The following is a 22,108-nucleotide window of genomic DNA, read 5'->3' as shown; positions in this document are numbered from 1 at the left end:
TTAGCTAAATATATAACTTCAAACCATTTACCCATGTTATTTTGAATGTCATCCATTAAGGTGATGATATTTGGTAGGGATGTTATAATGAAGGGAGTAGTCTTGTTTAACCCTCTATAGTCTGTAGGCAGCCTCCATATATTCATACTGGCTCAGGCCACACCAGGGAATTGAAAGGTGACATGGTAGGAATCAGTACCCCTTCTTTCAGTAAGTCAGCTATGACAGGCCGTAATCCTTCAGCGCCTGTCCTTAGCAGTACTGTGGCATATTGGTCACCCACATGGGTAGGAGAAAGTTAACTGGTTCCCACCAGGTGACAACCACCATAGCAAAAGCTTTAGACTTGTTTCATGAGGTTGACCAAGGAGGTCCATTCCAATAATGGGAAAAGGGAGAGTCTGGGAGGAACAACCAGGACAGAAGCATCTCTTAGCAAAAGTGGGCCAATTTTAATAGTTAAGCAGGTAATTGCCCTTTTAACTCATCCTCCTCCCAATTCATTCACTTCCTGGGGTGAAGGGGGAGTGCTTCTTGGGGGGAGGTCCTTAAGGAGAGATATGATGTGTATTTCCTCCTTCAAGAGAGAATCAGCCCCTCTTTTTCTGGCCTTCTCCTTTTGCTCTTTTTGTCTTTTGTTACTTTTTGGATGGTCACTGGCAAAGCAGAGGATAAAGTATCTCATTTTCTACACAGTATTCCTATTGTGGGACACCGTGCTGAATTTTTTTTCTCCAGTAGAGGGCACCAGACATTTTTTTCCAGGATCCTCCACTCCATCACTTCTCATCTCCCCAAGAGTTTGGGCTCCTACCTCCTCTCTAGGTGTCCTCCTGGTGAGAAGCTCCCTTAAGCAGGGCCCAACGCCCATCTCGTGGTTTGGAGCATTCTTTTAGTAGGGTAAGCCACCTCCTTTGGGCTCCTAGGGAGGCAGGGATATAAACTACCTTGACTTCAGTTACTTTAAGCAGTGTTTTAGTTGGGCCAGCCCAAGGGTTGGGTGGGGGGGGGTGTCTGAATATCCCTCTGGGGAGCAGCTAGAATGATGATGCTGTCCTTCATAGCAGATCTGACTGGGTCACAGCAGAGCCGTGCTGGCTGTGGACAAAGACGCCTCCCCTAACTGTGCTTCGGGGACCGGCCTTGGCTTGCCATTTCTGCCTTATTGGCTAGTTAACCTGCTACAGTGGTCCCCAGGGATGAGGACATCGTCTTGTCTCAAAGTGCCCCATATCACCAGCCTGACTGTGGGACCTCCTCTTGCTACAGTCCCACCCCTCGACCTGATCCCACCCTAAACTCAGCTCTTTGGAATATTCAACTAAGCCACGCCCCTAGGCCTGGTCGCGCCCCATCTCCGCCCCACAGGCCTAGTCAAGCCCCGCCCATAGCCTGGTCCCGCTCCAGGCCCTCTCCAACCCCAAGTCCTAGGTTGACCCGACCCCAAGACCCAGTCGCGTCTCTCCGCGGAAGGAAATTAGCACTTCTCCACTTGCGGCTGGAAGATGCCACCGCCCCTCCCAACCCAAATTTCCCAGCTCCTGAGGCCCCGCCCCTGACGCTGTGCGTGGCGCAGAAACCGGAAGCAGCCGTGCACTTCTGCTCGTGCGCAAGCTGGCGGCCATGTCCCCTTACAGCACCATCTAAATCTGATGTAAATTTTGCCTCGGTCCGCGTCCTACCTGGTTCAGCCCAGCCCGCCCCAAGTCCGGTGCGCGGGAGGTGGAGAGCTTGGCCTTGGGGTCTGAGGACAAAAGGCGGCCGCTTGGGCTGTGCCCACCGCTCCACGCTGGGACACCCGCGCCCGGGGCCTCCAGCAGCCGCGGCTGGTACCAAACTCACTGAATCAGGAACTCTGTGAGGGTCCAGCAGTCGGGGTGAGTCTGCTGCAGGCGAGAGTTGGAGAGCCATCCTCGTATTTAATCGGCCTCCAAAATCATCCTCTGCTCTCTTTCCAGAAAGGAAAAGCATCCCTGCCATTCGGGTCACGGGGACGAGTCTCAACCTCGTCTCTGCGCAGGTCTGTGGATTTCAGCTTGTTCTGTGAGAATGGGGTGACATTTGCCTCACTCCGTCCCCACCTCTCCCTTCCTGGTGCGAGAGATATTATTCTTGACCTGTGATTTTTTTTTTTCTCTTCCTGTGGGCATCAGGTTGCTACATTATATTCAGCTGCATAAAAGTGAAGTGATTACTTAGTATCTTTTTAACCCCCCTTGCCAGTTGCAGCTCTAAATGTTAGTCATTTATCTGTAGATTTTTTTTGAATTTCACACCGAAAGTGTGATCATATGTCAGTTTCAGCGTTTTCTTATTCTTTGTACCTTATATTCTTTTTATTTATTTAGTGCGTTTGCCAGGACATTCAGTTCAATGTAGAATAGCATTTAAGTGCATCCTCGTCTTGTTCCTGATCCCAGAGGGAATTATTCTGCCATTTCACCATTAAATAGGATGTTTGCTGTAGGTGTTTGTAAATAATATATATTTTTTCTAATTAAAGCCTATTTCCCTCTAGTCCTAGTGGGTTAAATTATTATCATCAATGCATATTGATAGAGATCAGTCACTTTTGTATCGAAGGGGATGAGTCATATGATCTTTTTCTATTAATGTGAATTATATTAATCATTTTAATTATGTTAATCATTTTAACCACACTTCATTCCTAGGAGGAAATGAACTTAGTTTGTGATTATTATCTTCATTATTCATTTCTGGACTGTACTAATATTTTAATATTTTGCCCTTGTGTATATGAATGAGATCTTTCATATATATATGTGTGTATGTGTGTATACACATATATTTGCGTTTTGAGTACTTTTCTGGTCTTGGAAATACACAGGAAAACAGCACCCCCCCCAAAATGGAATTATGAATCCTTTACTTACTTGGTGAACCTGTCTGTAAAACAATCTGCAACTTCTGTTTCCTTTGTAGGTATGTTCTAAACTGCTAATTTTTTTCTTTAGTGATTGGATGTAAACAGGTTTTGTGTTTATATTCATTTATTTATTTTATTTTATTTTATTATTTGGTCCTGCAGCACGCGGGATCTTAGCTCCCTGACCAGGGATCGAACCCGCGCCCCCTGCGTTGGAAGCGCAGAGTCTTAACCACTGGACCGCCAGGGAAGTCCCTATATTTTTTAATTTTTTAAACATTTTTTTTCACTTTATTATTTTTTTAATTGAAGTATAGTTGATTTACAATGTTGTGTTAATTTCTGCTGTACAGCAAAGTGACTCAGTTATACACATATATACATTCTTTTTTAATATTCTTTTCCATTATGGTTTATCCCAGGATATTGAATATAGTTTCCTGTGCTATACAATAGGATCTTGTTGTTTATCCATTCTGTGTGTAATAGTTTGCATCTGCTAACCCCAAACGCCTTGTCTATCCCTCTCCCACCCTCTCTCCCCCTTGGTAACCACAAATCTGTTCTCTATATCTGTGAGTCTGTTTCTGTTTTGTAGATAGTTTCATTTGTGCCATATTTTAGATCCAAATATAAGTGATATCATATGGTATTTGTCTTTCTCTTTCTGACTTACTTTGCTTAGTATGATAATTTCTAGTTGCATCCATGTTGCTGCAGATAGCATTATTCCCTTCTCTTTTTTATGGCTGAGTAGTATTCCATTGTATATATGTACCACATCTTCTTTATCCATTCATCTGTTCATGGACATTTAGATTGTTTCCATGCCTTGGCTATTGTGAATAGTGCTGCTTTGAACATAGGGGTGCATGTATCTTTTTGAGTTATAGTTTTCTCTGGGTATATGCCCAGGAGTGGGATTGCTGGGTCATATGTTAATTTTATTTTTAGTTTTTTGAGGAACCTCCATACTGTTTTCCATAGTGACTGCACCAACTTACATTCCCACTAACAGTGTAGGAGGGTTCCCTTTTCTCCACACCCTCTCCAGTGCTTGTTATCTGTAGACTTTTTAATGGTGGCCATTCTGACCAGTGTGAGGTGGGGTACCTCATTATAGTTTTGATTTGCATTTCTCTAACAATTAGCATTGTTGAGCATCTTTTCACGTGCCTACTTGCCATCTGTATGTCTTTGGAGAAATGTCTATTTAGGTCTTATGCTGTTTTTTTTTTTTTTTTTTTTTGGCTGTGTGGCATGTGGGATCTTAGTTCTCCGACCAGGGATCAAACCCGTGCCTCCTGCATTGGAAGCGTGGAGTCTTAACCACTGGACTGCCAGGGAAGTCCTTCTGCCCATTTTTTGATTGGGTTGTTTGTTTTTTTGTTGTTGAGTTGTATGAGCTGTTTGTGTATTTTTGAAATTAAGCCTTGCTGGTTGCATTATTTGTAAATATTTTATTCCATTCCATAGGTTGTCTTTTCGTTTTGTTTATGGTTTCCTTTGCTGTGCAAAAGCTTGTAAGTTTGATTAGGTCCCATTTATTTTTGTTTTTATTTCTGTTGCCTTGGGAGACTGACCTAAGAAAACATTGGTACAATTTATGTTGGAAAATGCTTTGCCTATGATCTCTTCTAGGAGTTTTATGGTGTCACATCTTATGTTTAAGTCTTTAAGCCATTTTCAGTTTGTTTTTGTGTATGGTGAGAGGGTGTGTTCTTTTTTTAAAAATTTTAATAGGAGTATAGCTGATTTATAATTTTGTGTTAGTTTCAGGTGTACAGCAAAGTGAGTCAGTTATACATATACATATATCTACTCTTTTTTAGAGTCTTTTCCCATATAGGTCATTGCAGAGTACTGAGTAGAGTTGCTGTGCTATACAGTAGGCCCTTATTAGTTATCTATTTTATATATAGTAGTGTGTATATGTCAGTCCCAATCTCCCACTTTATCCCTCTCCCTCCTTGCCCCCTTGGTAACCATAAGTTTGTTTTATACATCTGTGACTCTATTTCTGTTTTGTAAATAAGTTCATTTGTACCTTTTTTTAGATTCCACATATAAGCAATATCATATGATATTTGTCTTTCTCTGTCTGACTTACTTCACTCAGTATGACAGTCTCTAGGTCCATCCATGTTGCTGCAAATGGCATTATTTCATTCTTTTTTATGGCTGACTAATATTCCACTGTATGTAGGTACTACATTTTCTTTATCCACTCCTCTGCTGATGGACATTTAGGTTGCTTCCATGTCTTGGCTATTGTAAATAGTGCTGCAGTGAACTTTGGGGTACATGTATCTTTTTGAATTATGGTTTTCTCCAGATATATGCCCAGGAGTGGGATTGCTGGATGATATGGTAGTTCTATATTTAGTTTTTTAAGGAACCTCCATACTGTTCTCCATAGTGGCTGTACCAATTTACATTCCCACCAACAGTGTAGGAGGTTTCCCTTTTCTCCACAGGAGAGGTTGTGTTCTAATTTCATTGATTTACATGCAGCTGTCCAACTTTCCCAGCTACACTTGCCGAAGAGACTGTTTTTTTCCCATTGTGTATTCTTGCCTCCTTTGTTGAAGATTAATTGACCGTAGGCATGTGGGTTTATTTCTGGGCTCTCTGTTCTGTTCCATTGATCTGTGTGTCTGTTTTTGTGCCAATACCACACTGTTTTGATTACTGTAGCTTTGTAGTATTGTCTGAAGCCTAGGAGCGTTATGCCTTTTGCTTTGTTCTTTTTCCTCAGGATTGCTTTGGCAATTCTGGGTCTTTTATGGTTCCATATAAATTTTAGGATTATTTATTCTAGTTCTGTAATGTCATGGGTAATTTGATAGGGATGGCATTAAATCTGTAGATTGCTTTGGGTAGTATTGCCATTTTAGCTTTTCTGATTCTGTTTAAGTTTTTTAAAATATTGTTAATTTTGTCATATACTCATTTTTTTTTTCTAAACCTTTATGCTGTTCTTTTTCTGCCCTTATAAGTCAATGATTAACCCATTGATACTGATTTTTCTTCTATAGGAATTGATGATTTTTGTAAATACAATTAACCCTTGAGCAACATGGGTTTGAAATGCATGCGTCCACTTATATGCAGATTTTTTTCAGTACTAAATACTACGATACTACAGGATCAGTGGTTGAATCCTTGGATACTGAAGGCTGACTATGAGTTATACTCGAATTTTCCACTGCCGGAGGGTTGGTGCCCCAACCCCTGCAATTGTTCAAGGGTCAGTTGTATATAAATATATATACCACACCAGCTGTGGATTTCTAGTGTTATCTGAAACAGTTATTTTAATTTCCTGCTTCTACCCTGTCACATAAGTAGTCCTGATTTGCTAAAGATAAATATGTGTGTATCTCCTTATCCCTATAATGTGATGCATTTTTATATAGCATATACCACCACCTGATAATATTTTGTTAATTTAGTGGTCCTCCTTCAAACGACCCAGGCACTTTAGGATTTTTCTGTTTTGTTCAGTGCTGTGTCTCCTGTGACTGCACGTAGTAGGACAGGGTGAATATTACCTAAATAAATATGAGATGAAGGAGCAGGAGGTAAGGGCCTTAAGGGAAGCATCCTTGCTGAAGACATAGGGCTTAGTCAAGAGAAGGAGCTCAAAGATAAAACACTTGAATAGAATACTTCATTTGTTTACTCTCCATAGTGTGCCCAACAGGGTTCTAGGCCAGACCCTGGTAATGTTAGGGCATAAGGGCCTCACTGACAACTAAATTGTAAGGTATATGTTCAGAAATACACTCATTGGGCATTTAGGCTTTGAAGGTAAATACACGTGCATACACACAGCTCCTCAGCAGCTTTCTAATTGGGTAGCATTGAGCACATAGTTAAAGTGACTCTTTCCAAGATTCTTCAACTATAAACTGGTTGTGTTAGTATCTCATTTGCAGAGTTTCTATGAATAATCTTTTTGCAGAGGTATGGGCATCTCTTTGCCAAGTCATTCTCATATCTTGGTTGCTCAAATGGAACATGTTGTTAGTAAAGAATGTTACAGTTTGTATTGGCTTTAAAATACATACTTCATCCACGGCAGTGGAAGAAACTGTTGCATTTTCGTTATTCGAAATTTGTGCAGTAGTGCTACAGATATCACTGTGAGAGATGACACACACTGCTAACTTCACTCCGAGTGTTCTTGTTCTGCTGCTGCTGTACCTCCTCTACAATTCCTGCAGAATTGAATAGGAGAAGTCTTCTCTGCCACCTGTATGTGGTATTCAGTCAGTTGATGCTGTTTCTCAAAAACCAGGTTTTGGGGACCCTGCAACCCTTGTGGGAGAGGGTCTAGTAGTCAGGGGCTGAGCAGTAATACATGTTAGCCTGCCAAGCGGTGCAGAAATAAATATTGGGAGTGGAACCCCCGGAAGTCTGGCATACAGGTCACACTTTCCTGGATTTGAGATGGTGTGTATATTCTTACTATCGAAGGCGTTCTCTGATTTTTTTATGTTTTCATTATTATGATCAAATTGACAGCTAAATTTTTTTAGACTACAGTTCACTTGCTTACAAAATGGAACTCTTAACCTGTTTTTTTTTATGATCTACAAGAACCAGAGGACTGTTTTATAGCTCTAGAGGAGATAAGATTGCTCTAACTTCTTTTTTTTCCCCCCCCTCTATTTTCTTACAAGATTGATGTGTGTTTGCTTGGGTGTCTTGGGGCTATGCATGTCTCTGTGTGTGTGTGTTTTGAGGGGAGTGATCACTCCTAACAGATGTGCTGCAAAATCCACAGTCTTGATTATGGAAATTGTGGGGAGACCCAGATTCTCGTGTCTTCTTTCTCCTGCCTCAGCTCTAACTTCTCAATACTCTGTCTTTCTTCATGAAGGGAACATGGAGGAAGAAAGAACAGCTGCTGAGTTACAGAAAAATATGACACAGGTAAGTAAGAGTTAATAATTCTCCAAAAGAATATTTCAGTTCCCCCGGGCCATCGATCTCCTAACCGTTTAGAGCAGAGGTCAGCAACCTGTTCCTGCATTGGGCCACATAGTAAGCATTTTAGGCTTTGAAGGCCATAGAGTTTCTGTTTTACTCAGTTCTGCCATTTTATTGTGAAAGCAGCCATATACAGTGTATAAACAAATGTTTTATTGTGTTCCAATAAACCTTTACTTACATAAATAGATGATAGGCTGAATTTAGCTCATGTTGTACAATTTACAGCCCCCTGGCCTTGAGTGCAAGAAAATGTGGCTGGCTGTGGGCCTGGGTTGAATGTTGTGCTTCTTGCAGACTCCTGGGCCCCAGGTTTGTGGGGAAAGAAGAAAAAGAAAAAGAAAAGCTCTCTGCCCCTCAGTGTGTTTTAATTCATTAAAACCTCATCCAGATTTGACCCAGTGTTTTGTGTTGTGCTGGTTGCTATGGTGGAATATAAGGAAGCAGTGAAATTGTTTCTGTAACAAGGAATTTTTGCTGGTTTCAATGTGGAAATTATTATTTCATTTCTAGAGCATTTCTCTCATTTCTGCTATATCCTCTGGATGTTCTGGATTATTGTAAGACTGGAATTGGTCACCATCAAACTGTGGAAAGATAAATTTATTGTTTCAAAAGTGTTGTTAAATCTGTGAGAAAATTTGATCAGTCAGGATGCTTATGTAGAACGAAGAAGATCTGATGACTGAATCCTAGGGTAGATGTTGGGAGAATAGAATCTTCTGAACTTCCTATGAATTGATTCTCAGTTCCTCAGTATTTCCAGGCTCATTCATCCTCCTGCACACACTGGGGGGGTTGGCACTTTTCTGAACAAAATATGTGGAATGTTTTAGGAACCAGTGGTCTTTGAGGATGTGGCTGTGGACTTTACCCAGGAGGAGTGGGCTTTGCTAGATCTCGCTCAGAGAAACCTCTACAGAGATGTGATGCTGGAAAACTTCCGGAACCTGGCCTCATTAGGTAAGGATGGCAACATTCCTTCATTTAGTCGTTTAGAAAACAGTTTTATCTTACTAATTGACTTTGGTCTAGGATTTGGGTTGAGGAACTGGAATAAATTGGTAAATAAGACAGACATGGTCACTGACCCCAAGGAACTTACAGTCTAGTGGCTTCACCATGAAAATAAACAATAACAATGCATATTGTTAAAATATTCTACCAGTATAAAACAACAACAAAAAAAGAATCAGTGGAAATCTCCTTATCCATTCTGACACTGGCACTGAATGCAGAGTTTTCATTTCATCCAGTGTTACAAAGATGCTGTTGGTCTTATTTTTCTTCATTCAATCATTCTTTCATTCATTAAGCATTTTTTTGAGGGTGAACTCTATATCAAACCCTTTTGAATGTATACTATAAAAAACAAGATGTCCCTGTATTCAAAATGCTTAGGTGTAATGGGCAAGAAGATAAATATGAAATTAACATAAAAAAAGAAAGAAAATAAACATGTATATTGAACTGACTTTCTCTTTTTCTTGTGGTTGGAAGCCTCAAGGCTTATTAAGTGTAGAAATTGTGGGCACAGGCTTCAGGGGTCACTTTGGGGCACAGGGAGAAAATTGGTGGTTTGGGACCTTTTGAGAATTTTACTGCTGTTAATGTCCTGTACCCAGAGACCACCAGTTAAGCAAGTTGGGTTTATTACTTGGAGCAGTGAGGGAGAACACATGCCATGGGGAGCCATGGCGTGTCTCAGAAAGAAGGTGTTAGAAAGTAAATATTATCGGATTTGTGTACTTAGGTTGAATGACTTGGGGGTAGGTCTATGGAAGCAGGCTGTATTGGTTTCCTAGGCCTTCCATAACAAAGCACCACAAACTGGGTGGCTAAGAACAACAGAACCTTATTATTTTAAATTTCTGGAGGTTGGAAGTCTGAAATCAGGGTGTCATGATCCTTCCGAAGGCTCAGGAAAAATCCCTCCTTGTCCCCTTCCTAGCTGTTGGTGGTTGCCAGCAATCCTTGGCTTGCAGCTGCATCACTCTGATCTCTGCCTCCATCTTCACACGGCCTTCATCCTCTGTCTCTAAGTCTTTCTGTCCTTGTAAGGATGCCAGTCATTGCATTTAGGGCCTACCCTAATCCAGTATAACTTATCTTAACTTGATTGTATCTGCAAAGACCCTATTTCCAAATAAAATAACATTCTGAAATTCTGGGAGGACAGGGATTTTTTTTCTCAGTACACTTTATTTTTCTTAGAGCAGTTTATAGGTTCACAGCAAAATTGAGTGACAGGTACAGATAAATATTTCCCATATACCCCCTGTCCCCATACACTCACAGCCTTCCTACCAGAGTGGTATATTTGTTAGAGTTGGTGAACCTACACTGACACATCATTATCACCCTAAGTCCAGAGTTTATATTAGTGTTCACTTTTGGTGTTGTACATTTTAAGGTTTGGACAAATATATAATGACATAGCCACCATTATAATACCATAAAGTAGCTTCACTACCCTTAAAAATCCTGTATCCCCTCCACCCCAATTTATCTCTCCTTCCCCACAACTCCTGGCAACCACTGATCTTTTTACTGTCTCCATAGTTTTGCCTTTTCCAGAATGTCATGTAGTTGGAATCACACAGTATATATATAGCCGTTTCAGATTGGCTTCTTTCACTTAGTAATATGCATTTAAGGTTTTTCCACCTCTTTTCATGGCTGGATAGCTCATTTCTTTTTAGTGCTGATTTATATTTTATTGTCTGGATGTACCACAGTCTGTTTATCCATTCACCCACTGAAGAACATTTTGATTGCTTCCAGGTTTTGGCAATTATGAATAAAGCTGCTGTAAACATCCACATGCAGGTTTTTGTGTAGACATGTTTTTAACTCCTTTGGGTAAATTCCAGGGAGTGCAATTGCCTGTCTGTATGGTTAAGAGTATGTTTGGTTTTGTAAGAAACTGCCAAACTGTATTCCAAAGTGGCTGTACCATTTTGCATTCCCACCAGCTCCACATTCTCAAAATTCTTTGCTGTCAGTGTTCCGGATTTTGGCCATTCTTATAGGTGTATAGTGGTATCTCATTGTTTTGATTTGCATTTTCCTGATGACATATGATGTGGAACATCTTTTCATATGCTCATTTGCCATCTGTGTATCTTCCTTGATGAGGTATCTGTTAAGGTTTTGGGCCCATTTTTTTAATCGGGTTGTTTGTTTTCTTTATTGTTGAGTTTTAAGAATTCTGTGTATATTTTGGATAACACTTCTTTATCAGATATGTCTTTTGCAGATAATTTCTTCCAGTCTGTGGCTTTTTATTCTCTTGGCAGTTTTTTTCTCAGAGCAAAAGTTTTTAATTTTAATGAAGTCCAACTTGTCAATTCTTTCTTTCATGAATTGTGTCTTTCAGGTCATTATCTGTTGACCTTAAAAATAAGATAGTTATTTTACCAACAAAAATGGTTTATTTGGGCATAGCAGAGGAATTGCAATTTAGGACAAGAAAGCTATAACAAAAGCCATAGGCAAGTCCAAAAAACAAGGGAGAAGAACATAATTTTATAGAGAAAAAGGAGGAAATTGGGAGAGATTGTTTTGGATGAAAGTCTATTGGAGAAAAAAAAGTCTATTGGAGAAAAATGAGTGATGATGGTTTCATATTGGCTTAGTTGCTGGGGTAGTTGATTTCTTATAGGGGATGCAATGTACATCTTTTCCTGTCAGGATTATAACTGGTGATTCTTGTTGATGATTCTTTTGTTGGAGTCTGTAATGGACAATTCTTCCTGTAATTTGTTTTTTTATAAATTTATTTATTTATTTATTTATGGCTGCATTGAGTCTTTGTTGCTGTGCGCGGGCTTTCTCTATTTGCAGCGAGCGGGGGCTACTCTTCGTTGCGGTGCGCGGGCTTCTCATTTTGGTGGCTTCTTGTTGTGGAGCATGGGCTCTAGGCACGTGGACTTCAGTAGTTGTGGCACGTGGGCTCAGTAGTTGTGGTTCGTGGGCTCTAGAGCGCAGGCTCAGTAGTTGTGGTGCATGGGCTTAGTTGCTCTGCGGCAAGTGGGATCTTCCTGGACCAGGGCTCGAACTGGTGACCCTTGCATTGGCAGGTGGATTCTTAACCACTGTGCCACCAGGGAAGCCATCTTCCTATAATTGATGTCCTGTGGAACTGCATGAAAGCTTCCACTTCTGGCCTCTCAACTCCATTTTAGTGAAGTTTCCCCTGATTAATTTTCACCTATCTAACAAGTCATCGCCAAATCTTAGGTCACCTACATTTTTTCCTATGTTATCTTCTAGGAGTTCTATAGTTTTACGTTTTACATTTAGATCTGTGATCTATTTTGAGCTAATTTTTTACTCCCTATTGATGGGGCCCCAAGTTGTCCTGAAGCTTTGGATGCCTCCCCCTGTATTTTGAGTTAATTTTTGCAAGAGTGTAAGGTCTGTGTGAAGATTCTTTTTTTTTTTTTTTTAAATGTATGTTGATGTCTAGTAGTTGTTTTAGCACCGTTTGTTGGAAAGACTATATTCTTCTCCATTGTATTGCCTTTGCACCTTTGTCAAAGATAAGTTGATTATATTTATATGGGCTTATTTATGGACTCTCTATTCTGTTCCATTGATCTGTTTGGACATGAATTTTTTTTTAATATTATGCTGTCATTTATTTATTTATTTATTTTTATTGGAGTATAGTTGCTTTACAATGTTGTGTTAGTTTCTGCTGTACAGCAAAGTTAGTCAGTTATACGTATACATATTTCCACTCTTTTTTAGATTTCCTTCCCATTTAGGTCACCACAGATCATTGAGTAGAGTTCCCTGTGCTATACAGTAGGTTCTCATTAGTTGTCTATTTTATACATAGTAGTGTATATATGGACATGAATTTTTGAGGGGTACCGTTCAACCCTGTCCATATGTGTTCACTTTAGATTGGATGCTGACAGAAATCTGGATGCAGGGGAAACTATTAGTATTTTGTGGATGGCACAGCGACTTTTTTTGTCTGTCCCTAGGCTAAATTATGAAGTAGCCTTATTTTGTTTCATCTTATCATGATCTCAGAGTAACCTTGTCTGAGATTGGTATTCTGAGATTATTTATCTTCAACAGGAGAACAGTATGTCCTGCCTGTGAATATTGGACCAGTTTCTAATAATGCTGAGGTTTAGACGTGAATGGCAGATCAGTTCTAGACATCAGACCACCCCCTCCCACCTTAAAAAAATAAATTCAACATTTTGTTACAGTTAAATTCCTACTTGCTTTAGAGTAACAGAAGAGCAAAGTTTTTGCCCTGTCTCATGGAAATGTTTATGGTTCCTCATTGTTTTACCTCATGATATACCTTTCCGCATGAACAGGGTATCCACTACACACACCCTATCTGATCTCCCAGTGGAAACAAGAGGAGGACCTGGAGATAGCAGAGAGAGGACCCACCCAGGGGGAGCATCAGGAAGGCAAGAATCCTTGGGAGAAACTGACTTGGTTGGGGGATATTACATTTGGAAAAATCAAATAAAAGCAAAGTGAAACTTTGCCTTGTCTGAGGAAGCTGATCTTCCACAGATACCTTCGATTACTATTTTGACTTTTCATCAGTCCTCTCACACTTTCCTTGTTCTTGGGAATGCCCATATTTCCTCTTTGTAATGTAGTATTTGGTCATGTGCGTTTTACCCAGTTCCTTTTTGTTTTGCTCCCCTAGGAATACCCTATTTATGTTACCATCAGTCTCAATCTTCGTGGGATTATTTCTTAGTTGCTTTGCCATTTTGACCCTGTGCTTATTGGGAAAGTCCTGAACCAGCCACACTGCCAAAAGTCCTTCTCTCATGATGCCTTTATTTTGTTGTTTCAGGTTTTGAGACTCAACTTAAAACTAATGAATTAGTCGCTCCACAAGATATTTATCGAGAAAAAATATCCAGTGAACAGAATGTAGTAAGATTCAAAAGGAGTGCTTCCTCGTTGTCCATTTTACACAGAAGCTGGGAATACCATGGTTTTGATTATCAGAACAAAAACCATGAGAGACATTTGAGGTGAGTGCCATTCATATAAGAGAAAGTAGTGTCTCAGGAGAGAATCTTAAAATGTCACGAAATTTTAAAAACATGTGTATAAAACTTGGTCAAAAATTGTGATTTCATATGGAATTTTCATAAGATATTTTTTCCACAAATGAGACTGAGCTCTTCCATGTTTGACACATAATTCATTTGTAAGCAACCATCAGAAAAACCCCATAAGCCAAAAACTCAGTGATAATATTGGCTATCGTAGAGCCCTCTGTGAGAACTTTCAGCTTATCATTGGACAGGGCAGAAAACAGATGTAGTCACTGAAAATGGTAAAAAATTACTTGCTGCTAATAATGTGCTTTTTATTTTTTAAAAGAAGTCACATGGTGGAGAACATCTATGAACATAACGAAGAAAATCGGTGTAGACAAACCTTCAGCCATATCTCAAATCTTAATATACTCAAGAGAACTACTGAAGTAAAAGCCTATGAATGCCAGGAGTGTAAAAAGGCCTTCACAGATCATTTATCCCTTAAGAATCACATAAGTTCTCACACTGGAAGCAAACCCTATCAGTGTAAGGAATGTGGGAAAGCTTTTCATTTTTTTGCTTGTTTTAAGAAGCATATGAAAACTCCCACTGAAGAGAAACCCTATGAATGTAAGGAATGTACCAAAGCCTTCAGTTGTTCTTCATTCTTTAGGGCACATATGAAGATTCACACAGGAAAGACAAACTACGAATGCAAGGAATGTGGGAAAACCTTTAGCTGTTCTTCATCCCTTACAGAGCACAAAAGAATTCACAGTGGAGATAAGCCTTATGAATGTAAGGAGTGCGGGAAAGCATTTAGTTGTTCCTCCTCACTCTCCAAACACAAAAGAATTCACAGTGGAGATAAGCCATATGAATGTAAGGAGTGTGGGAAGGCCTTCAGTTCCTCTTCTCACCTTATAATACATATAAGAATTCATACTGGAGAGAAGCCTTATGAATGTAAAGAGTGTGGGAAAGCCTTCAGTGAGTCCTCAAAGCTCACCGTACACGTCAGAACACATACGGGAGAGAAACCCTATAAATGTAAGGAATGCGGGAAAGCCTACAATTGTCCGTCCTCCTTAAGTATCCATATGAGAAAACACACTGGGGAGAAACCCTATGAATGTCTGGAATGTGGAAAAGCCTTTTATCTTCCCACTTCCCTGAATACACATGTGAAAAATCAAAGTAGAGAGAAACCCTACGAATGTAAGGAATGTGGAAAAGCCTTCAGTTGTCCCTCGTCCTTTAGAGCACATGTGAGAGATCACACTGGAAAGGTGCAGTACGAATGTAAGGAATGTGGGAAGGCCTTTAGTCGTTCCTCATCCCTCACCGAACACTTAAGAACTCACAGTGGAGAGAAGCCTTATGAATGTAAGGAATGTGGGAAAGCCTTTATTAGTTCCTCCCACCTTACGGTACATATAAGAACTCACACTGGAGAGAAACCTTATGAATGTAAGAAATGTGGAAAAGCCTTCATTTACCCCTCAGCCCTTAGGATCCACATGAGAACGCACACTGGGGAGAAACCCTATGAATGTAAGGACTGTGGGAAAGCCTTTCGCCATTCTTCATACCTTACTGTCCACACAAGGATGCACACTGGAGAGAAACCCTTTGAATGTCTGGAATGTGGGAAAGCATTCAGTTGTCCTTCATCCTTTCGAAGACACGTAAGAAGCCACACTGGTGAGAAGCCCTATGAATGTAAGGAATGTGGGAAAGCCTTTGTTTGTCCCGCTTACTTTCGAAGACATTTGAAAACTCACACTAGAGGAAACATATAAAGTAAGGAATAAGGAAATGTCTGCAAGGCTTTTTCAGATCTTAAGCAGCACGCAAGATCTCACACTGTGGAGACACCCGCTCATCTTTTTGAAGACTTGAGAACTCACAACTAAGAGAAACCCTGTGTATGTAAATCATGTGGTAACACCTTCATGAACATCACTTACTGTGTTCTAAGAAAATTCATACTAGAAGCAAAGATCAGTGCCTCATCCTTAAAGTGAACTACTGCTGGCTCATTGATTTCCAGTTTTAATTTTCTGATGAATGTTTAAGGTGATAAATTTCCTCTAATACCTTTCAGCTGTAGCTGCATATGTTTTATGAGGTGCTTTTGTTTTGGTTTGGATGTAAATGTTATTTCCATTACAGAGTTTTTTGGACCCATTGGGGAGTTGAAGTGTATTTTTTCGTATGCAGGCATACGGTCTTTTTAAAATTATTATTAGTTTCTAATTAACTCTCATTGTTCTCTAAGTATGCAGTCATTGTGGTATCAACACTTCAGTATTTGTAATTTTTCGTAAATGGTAATTTCATTTTGATCTAGTATGGCAGAAACTGGAAATTGCCTACCCAATATTCCCCAACCCCTTTTTTTTTCTACTAAAAGATTATCAGTTTTTACTATTAAAAGCTTTTCCTGTCTAATAAGTAATCCAGTGGAAATAAGTACAAAGGTTTTGAAAGAAGAGTCTCATCTGTTATGATATTTTTGTATTTTGTTCTTTGTCCTTGCTCATGACTGGGAATTGGACCCAATGTTTTGAATTTTTATAAAAGAGACCTTGTGACAGGAAAGCTAGAAGTTGGTTGGGCTGGCTTATGTTGTGTTACTTTGGACATGGCTGGGACTACATTTCCCAGAATTACTTCCTTATCCAGTTCCAGGTTAAAGTTGTCTAAAATAAGAGTTTATGTGAGAATTGGAAGGCAGAGGGAAGAAGCCATTATTCTGAGTTTAGCGGGGCCATGAGACAGGAAGACATGCATAGGTCCTGGTAAGCTCCAGTTTCCAGCTCATTTTCCTAATTATTGGATCCACTGATCAGTACTGGCTCAAAATGGAACATTAAATGTGTGACTTCAGTTATCTCAGAGGCAGCAACTCCATAGACATTTCCATAAATTCTTCTGTCATGGCCATACACAGCTTCTTGGATTTTTTCTGGCAAGTTCTTGCATTGTAATTTTGCTGATATTACAGCCCCTCTAGCATATCAACTGACTGTATAGAGTTGGCCCCAGTTTGGAGCAGGATTGTTGTCATCTGCGTAGTCCAGCCCCATCATGTCACTCTGCTCAAGGGGAAAAGACACATCTGTGCAAGTTCCCTGTGATCTCAAGACAAGAAGAAGAGCTGTGGACAATGAGGAAGACCAGGTATAATTGAAGTAAGCATCAGACAGGTGTCATCCCATTTTAGTGGAGGAAAGTTTATATTTAACACCTTCAAACGGGGAAGAGTGTACTCCTTTTTTATTTGAGAAGATGAAAGCTATTTGGTTTATGCTTCTTCAGGTACATTTAGCTACACTTTTTCCTTCCATTTTATTTCCCATTTACCTCAAAAAGTATAGCTGTACCACTTCCCCTTAATCATCTTTTACTGCTTTGTTAAGGCATACATACACTAATATGTATGAAGTGTGCTAATCTTAAGTGTACAGCTTGATGAAATTTCACATTGTATATACCCTGATAAACAGAGAACATTTCCAGGATTTCAGAAAGGTCATTCATCTGCCTTCTCAATAATTGCTCCATAGAGGCAACTGCAATTTTGGCTTTTATTATAATTTATTAGGTTTGCTTGTTCTTGATCTTCATGTAAATGTTAAAATACAGTATGCACAGTTATGCATTTGGCTTCTTTTCTCAACATAATGTCTAATTTGTCTTTTAGTTGCTCTTTTGGCAGACTTATGAACTTATTTCTCTTGGTATATGCTATGTATATAGGAATGAAATTACTGAATCATAGAATAGACTTTATGTTTAGTTTTGGTAGGTATTCCAGTTTTCCAGAAAGTTTGATTCCACTTGTACTCCTAAAAGCAATGCATGAAAGTCCCAATTGTTCCACATACCTGGTCAGCACTTTCTAATTTAGCCATTCAACACAGGATATGCTAATATCTTGTTTTTGGTTTTAATTTGCATTTACCTGATATATAATAATAGTGAATACTTTTTTATGTGCTTGTTGGCTATTTGGATACCTTTTTTTTTTTTTTGGCTGTGCCACATGGCTTGCAGGATCTCAGTTCCCTGACCAGGGATTGAACCCAGGCCACGGCAGTGAAAGCTCAGAATCCTAACCACTAGGCCACCAGAGAACCTCCTGGATATCTTCTTTTATGAGGGTACCTATTGAAGCATTTCACTCATTTTTGGTTCCTTTTTTATTTGAAGGGTTTCCTGTGGTTACTTTTCCTTTTTTAATGTATGTGTATCTCTGTCTATATCTAGTTACATACATATACGTAAAACATGTTATAATACACGTAAATTATGTTTATTATATATATATGTGTATTGCAGATAACTTTTCCCAGTCTCTGACATGTCTTCATGCTTTTCATTTTTGTAAACTATAAAGGGAATTTATTGGTTTGATTACTGAAAAATCCTTGGGTATAAGTAACTTCAGAGGTGCCTGGGTCCTGGACCTAAAAAGATGTTATCTGGATGAGTTCTGTTTCCATGTCTTGTCTGCACATCTTTCTGCATTACATATTCTTCCTTGTGGGCTCTTTTTCTTCACAGTGGCCCTCAGAAGATCCAGGCTGCTTTCTTTCTGGGTTAAGTCTCAGGGAGAAGAGAGTGATTGTCTTTCTGAACAATTCCAATATGATTATTACAGTTGAATCTGATTGGCTCACTTGCCAACTGTTGTCGAATCACTGTGGCCAGAGGAATGTAATTCTCTGCTTTGTTTAGGACTGGCTCCCATACTCATCCAGAAAAAGAGAGTGGAGTCAGTCCTAACTGAATCATAGGGTCCTGGCAATCGTGTTGTATATGGTGAAGGGAAGGAGACAACAGGGGGCAGGTGGGGTGTAGAAATAGAGGTAATAATAACATCAGCTAGCACAATATGCTTATTCTGGTCTTAGCACTGGGAGGGAACTATGAAGTCTGGGAACTCTCAGCCAAGGCTAAGTAGTTCTAGAAATCCTTTCAGAAAGGTTCGATTCCATCTGTTACCATCTCTTTAGATTGCTAAGATGGTTTCTCAATCTTTACTTGGCTTTGCAGTATTTTTGGATATCCGGTAGCAAGAGCCTTCCAACTTTTTTATTCATCAGGATTGTCTTCCTTCTCTATTCCTGATTTGATTCTATATTAATTTTAGATCTTACCAATTTTCACAAATCTGGGACTTTGCTTGGAATTGCATTGACTTTAGAGAATAACCTGAATAAAACTGACATCTTTACAATACTGAGTCTTCTAATTGATGAACATAATATAATTATCCATTTATCTAGGTCATCTTTAATTCCTCTTAACAGTGTTTTGTAGTTTTAATTGTAGAGGTCTTGAAGTAACTTTGTTTAATTTATTTCTAGGTATGTGGTATGTTTTCCTTTGTAAATATTTTTATTTATTTTTCGATTTTGGAGGCTAGCACATAGGATTGCAATTTCTTTTTGTACATTGATCTTTTATCCATGACATTTATAAATTCAATTATTTATTCAAATAGTTTATGAATTATTTTGTATTTTCTGTTATACAATCCTGTCAGTGCCAATAAAAGAAAGTCTTACTTGATTTCTAAACTTTACCTTTTATTTTTCTTGCCTCATTGCTTTATAGTGATAAATAGAAATGGTATAAAAGAACATCTTTGCCTTGTTCCTGATGTTAGGGGAAAGTATTCCATATTTTACCATTAAGTATAATAATAGCTGTAAGTTTTTCATAGATAACTTTTTTAAATGAAAGGAATTCTATTCCTCGATTGTCAAGAGTTTTTTTTTTAATCATAAATGATATTGAATTTTATCTAGTGCCTTTTCTGTCTATGTCAGAGTCTTTAAAAACTCCTTTGGCCTCTTAATGTGGTGAATTACTACATTCCTTGATTTTCAAATGGTAAAACAAGATGTATTCCTGGAATAAACCATACTTGGAAATGGTATATGTTAGCTTGTTAGCCTTTTCATTTTGCTAGATTCAAAATGCTATTTAAAAAAAACTTATTTCTGTGTCTGTGTTAATGAGGCTTGTCTTGTAATTTCTTTTATGTTAATATACTTGTATGCTTTGTATCAGGGTTGCGCTGCTTCATAAAAGAAGTTGGAAATTGTTTTGAAAGACTTTATATGAAATTTAAACTATCTACTATCTATTTTTTATGTGTTTGGAAAAATTCACCTGGGAATCTAGTTTTGGGTTTTCTTCGTAGGAAGCTTTTGTAAGATAGTTTCACTCGTGAATTACATCAAACGTATAAATAGACAAAAGATTATTTAAATTTTTTATTTATTTTTGTGTTAGTTTTGCTAAATTGTATCTGTCCATTCCATAACTTTCCAAATTTGTTGGCATAAAGTTATTCATAATATCCTATAATTTCTTTTTAATGTCTGAAAGCTGTAATTATATCCCCTTTTTCATTCCTGATCTTGGTAGTTTATGTGGTCCCTTTCTTTTTCTTCATCTTGGTAGGGATTTTGATATGTTAATTTTTTTTGAAGAACCAACTCTCAGTTTATTTTGCTTCTAATTCTTTAATTTTTGGTCTTATTCCTTCTACTGAATTTGGGTTTAATTTTCTCTTATTTCCCTAGCTATTTGCAATAGTAGCTTGTATCAGTACCTGCCTTCTACTGTGTCCAGTTTGCTTATATAACCATCCAATCAGAATATTCTACTATTAACATTATCAGTTGCAATGCATTTGAGATATATGCAGAGGATCACCTTTATGTGCCTGTTATCATAAGGCCATATAGTTTCCTTGTTGGAATGGAAAGAAAACTGGACTGGAATCAAGACACCTGATTTCTAGTCTTCACTTTTCAACTCTACCTCTGTGACCTTCGAAAAAAGTCATTTAAGCTTTCTGGTCCTTAGTTTGGTTGTGTGTGTGTGTGTGTGTGTGTGTGTGTGTGTGTTAAACTCTTTATTATGAAATAATTACAAGTTCATATTTTTGTAAAAAAAAAATGTATATGGAAGTCCCATGTATTCATCACCCAGTTTCCTCCAGTGGAAATCCACAGAACTTATTCAGATTTCACCAATTTTAAATACATGTGTGTGTGTGTGTGTGTGTGTGTGTGTTTGCAGTTTTAGCACTTGTGTAGATTAATGGAACCACTAACCACAATCAAGTTACAGAACTGTTCCATTACCACAAAAGAACTCTCTCTTAGGCTACTTCTTTGAAGTCACAGCCAAACCTCTCTGTCACTAGCCCTGACAACCGCTAATCTGTTCTTCATTTCTATAATTTTACTTCAAGAATGTTATATGAATGGAATCATACATTATATAACCTTCTGAGATAGACTTGTCGCTCAGCATAATCCCTTCATATTCATCCAAGTTCTTGTGTGTGGCCGTGTTTGTTTTCATTGCTGAGATGTTAGTGATAGATTATTTGGAGATGCTCTTCATCAAATTAAGTTACCCTCTTCCTAGTTTGCAGAGATGTAAAAAAAAAACAAAAAGCCCTGAATATCATGAATAAGTTTTGGGGTTTGTCATGTCTTTTCTGCACCAATTGATATGACCATGGCCTGTTTTTTTGTTTGGTTGGTTGGTTTTTGGTTTTGTTTTTTTTTTTAAGTATAGTTGATTTCCAATGTTGTGATAGTTTCAGGTATATAGCAAAATGATTCAGTTATCCGTATATAGGTTATTACAAGGTATTGAATATAGTTCACTGTGCTGTACAGTAAATCCTTGTTGCTTATCTATGACCATAGCCTGTTGATATGATGGATTCCATTGATTTTCATGTAATGGACCAAACTTGCACATCTGGAATGTGTCTCCAGTTGTGATGTGGAATTCCTTTTACATATTGCTGGATTCAGCTTATTAACATTTTGTTGAGGATTTTTGTGTCTAAGTTCATGAAATAGATTGGTCTATAGTTTTCTTTTTTGTCCTTTCTTTGACTTTTTTTTTTTTTTAATTTGGCCGCGCCACGCATCGTGTCGGATCTTAGTTCCCTGACCAGGGATTGAACCCACAGCCCCTGCATTGGAAGTGCAGGGTCTTAACCACTGGACTGCCAGGGAAGTCCCTGACTGGTTTTTATATTTATTTTTAAAATTTATTTTATTTATTTATTTTTGGCTACTTTGGGTCTTTGTTGCTGCGTGGGCTTTCTCTAGTTGCAGTGAGCGGGAGCTGC

General features: G+C 38.6%; 1 protein-coding gene across 1 annotated transcript; it reads left to right on the top strand.

Annotated features, from left to right (window-relative positions):
• The first annotated feature begins 1,748 nt into the window (after positions 1 to 1,748).
• On the top strand, positions 1,749 to 19,509 carry ZNF699 (zinc finger protein 699). The gene is made up of 7 exons (XM_082456821.1): positions 1,749 to 1,877; positions 1,959 to 2,094; positions 7,776 to 7,828; positions 8,722 to 8,848; positions 13,231 to 13,329; positions 13,731 to 13,914; positions 14,270 to 19,509. The coding sequence occupies exons 3-7, from the start codon at positions 7,781 to 7,783 to the stop codon at positions 15,726 to 15,728; spliced, it is 1,917 nt and encodes a 638-aa protein (XP_082312947.1). The 5' UTR covers positions 1,749 to 1,877; positions 1,959 to 2,094; positions 7,776 to 7,780; the 3' UTR covers positions 15,729 to 19,509.
• Positions 19,510 to 22,108: the final 2,599 nt, after the last annotated feature.

Source organism: Balaenoptera physalus (assembly GCF_965194825.1).
Source record: "Balaenoptera physalus genome assembly, chromosome: 3".
NCBI classification, from domain to species: domain Eukaryota; kingdom Metazoa; phylum Chordata; class Mammalia; order Artiodactyla; family Balaenopteridae; genus Balaenoptera; species Balaenoptera physalus.
This window is presented reverse-complemented; position numbering and strand designations above follow the sequence as displayed.

Bases quoted from the DNA above. Each gene is read 5' to 3' on its own strand.
- ZNF699 (XM_082456821.1), top strand. From the start codon at position 7,781: ATGGAGGAAGAAAGAACAGCTGCTGAGTTACAGAAAAATATGACACAG. The intron at 8,849-13,230 runs GTAAGGATGGCA...CCGCATGAACAG, and splicing joins CCGGAACCTGGCCTCATTAG to GGTATCCACTACACACACCC. The intron at 13,330-13,730 runs GCAAGAATCCTT...TTGTTGTTTCAG, and splicing joins CCAGGGGGAGCATCAGGAAG to GTTTTGAGACTCAACTTAAA.